The sequence below is a fragment of the Nelumbo nucifera genome, chromosome 6 (genome assembly GCF_055504915.1).
Source record: "Nelumbo nucifera cultivar China Antique chromosome 6, China Antique-T2T, whole genome shotgun sequence".
NCBI classification, from domain to species: Eukaryota; Viridiplantae; Streptophyta; class Magnoliopsida; order Proteales; family Nelumbonaceae; genus Nelumbo; species Nelumbo nucifera.
This window is the reverse complement of record NC_142654.1, coordinates 61,963,097-61,965,206: the sequence shown is the minus strand read 5'-3', so window position 1 is coordinate 61,965,206 and position 2,110 is coordinate 61,963,097. Positions and strand designations below refer to the sequence as shown.

Sequence of the window (2,110 nt, the reverse complement as noted above, 5' to 3'; positions counted from 1 at the left end):
GTCAATAATATACTCCCTAAACTTTCATATATGACAAAGTCCCTATACTTTCACTTTGTGCTTGACCATTAGGTCATATGGCAAATGGACTAAATTACTAAACTTACCTTGCAAATCCTAATTGACCAAAAATACCACTATTTTTTTTCCAAACGAAGCCAGTTGAAATGACAAGAATCGATTTATTAGTAATAGGAACTAAGCTTTTTTTTTTTAATTCTTGATTCATTTCATTAACATGAATGTCTCTTTGTTTTAAAATACAAAAATCATCCACTCCTTTCTTCAAAAAATAAAAAGCCCAAACTAAACTATGTATTTATATATATTAGAAAGAAACCTCTATCATTTCATTTGGATATTTAATTTAGCCCAAAATTTGCAAGAATTTATTGGAGCAATCGGGAATGACTTTAATGCTATATTTAAAAAACAAATCGAATCATAAAATAGTTTAAATTAATAAGAAAAGGACCCCATATTACAAGAATGGGTCATTTTTTTTTTTGATAGATTAGGGAAAGTTTACAAACCACAAGACCAAAATTTTCTTTTGCGAAAGCGTTAGATTGGAACAACTGAACGTTGATCCTGCTACCAATTCGACGGCTGTTAGTAACGGCTTTCGTTTGAACACCATTTGGTCGAACAGAATGTTCCTGCGTGGTCAGACTGCCGTATAACAGTTAACACAGAAGAGTTAAAAGACCAACCGCCTTATCTTTACGGTAGATAAAACTTAAAGTTGTCAAAACCCAGCGGGCGAAGCTTCGATAAGACGTTTTGACGTTTGAAAATTTTCTTTGCCTGCCTGCCCTCTTGTCTTTGGTGCCTGCGCTGCCGCGAAATTTCTTTCTCCGCGTAGGATTGTTAATAATATATACACCACCCTCTTCTCCTCTCTCCTTCCATCTTTCTCCTCCCCCCCATTGAGTTGAGTCATTTCCATCAATGGCTTCGATTTACAGTTGTGCAGAGTGCGGTGCGAACTTAAATCTGAGAACCAACCTTCTATTCCCTCCGGATTTCTACTTCGAGGCAGGGAACAAGGGGACTCTCTCCTTCTCCTCGGTTGATGAGACCAAGTTTAGATTCGAAAAAGAAGACAAATTTAGGCCTTTTTTTGAGACGGTGAATTACTGGGGAATTCAAAGGAAGAGAACCAAGATCAAGTGCAACAGCTGTGGGCGTCTTGTCGGCTATATCTACGACGATGGTCCTTCCCTTACTGACAGTCCTGGTCAGTTTCATATGGGTCCGAGTCAGGTGATCCCCAGAGCTCCGAGGTATAGATTCAAGACCAAGGCTCTCAAGATTACATCGGAAACGTAGGTTTTCTCCTTGGATTTTGTTATTTGACTAAATGGGTTTCTTGTAATTCTACGGGCTTTGTTTAGGATTTTGCGGTCGACGGGGCGAAACCCTTAATTGGTACTGTGGTGGTTTTAGTTGACAGAGTGGGTTAATGGGTTTCTTGATTGAACTCGGTTTTCCTTATTGGTGCAAATAAATTGGCTCCTGGTTTATGTTTTATAATGTACATTTGATTTGGAATGTTTATATTAGTTTTGAGATCTTCCTTTGTATGTCTTTGTAGATAGAGGCGTGAGAGGGTTGTATTCATAATTGATTTGTTTCTTAATCTTGAGTATTGAGCTATGAAGTCACAGATTCTGGTGCTTATGAACTAAACTGACTGTGAACTTGGTAAAGATGTGTGAAACAGAATTCTTTGTAATGGAGATTTGGATTTTAGTAAATTTTAGATGTTCTCTGTTTTCTTTGGAAAACTTGGGCTTTAATATTTTGGTCTGAACCTCTGAGATAAATGACTTTCCACCTTTGTTATTTGGATTTTTGATTATTTCAATTTGAGGACATTTAGATTCTCTAGTGCTAATGAACATCTAATATTTACTAAAATCTAAACCTCCACTACAAAGAACTCTTTGTTTGGAACACTTGGTTTTAACTTTTAATGTTTTGGTCTGGAGCTCTGACATGAATAACTTGCACATTTGGTTCTTTGGATCTTTATCATTTAAATATTAGGAATTTTTGGTTCTCTTATGCTAATGTGCAGCTTTGAGGGAATTGCGTTTGGGTGGGT

The 2,110-nt window shown here is 36.7% G+C and overlaps 1 protein-coding gene across 1 annotated transcript; it reads left to right on the top strand.

Annotated features, from left to right (window-relative positions):
• Nucleotides 1-846: 846 nt before the first annotated feature.
• LOC104604307 (methionine-S-oxide reductase) lies at nt 847-1,667 on the top strand. Its single transcript, XM_010268603.3, has one exon. The coding sequence runs from the start codon at nt 952-954 to the stop codon at nt 1,330-1,332; it is 381 nt and encodes a 126-aa protein (XP_010266905.1). The 5' UTR covers nt 847-951; the 3' UTR covers nt 1,333-1,667.
• The last annotated feature ends 443 nt before the right edge of the window (nt 1,668-2,110 follow it).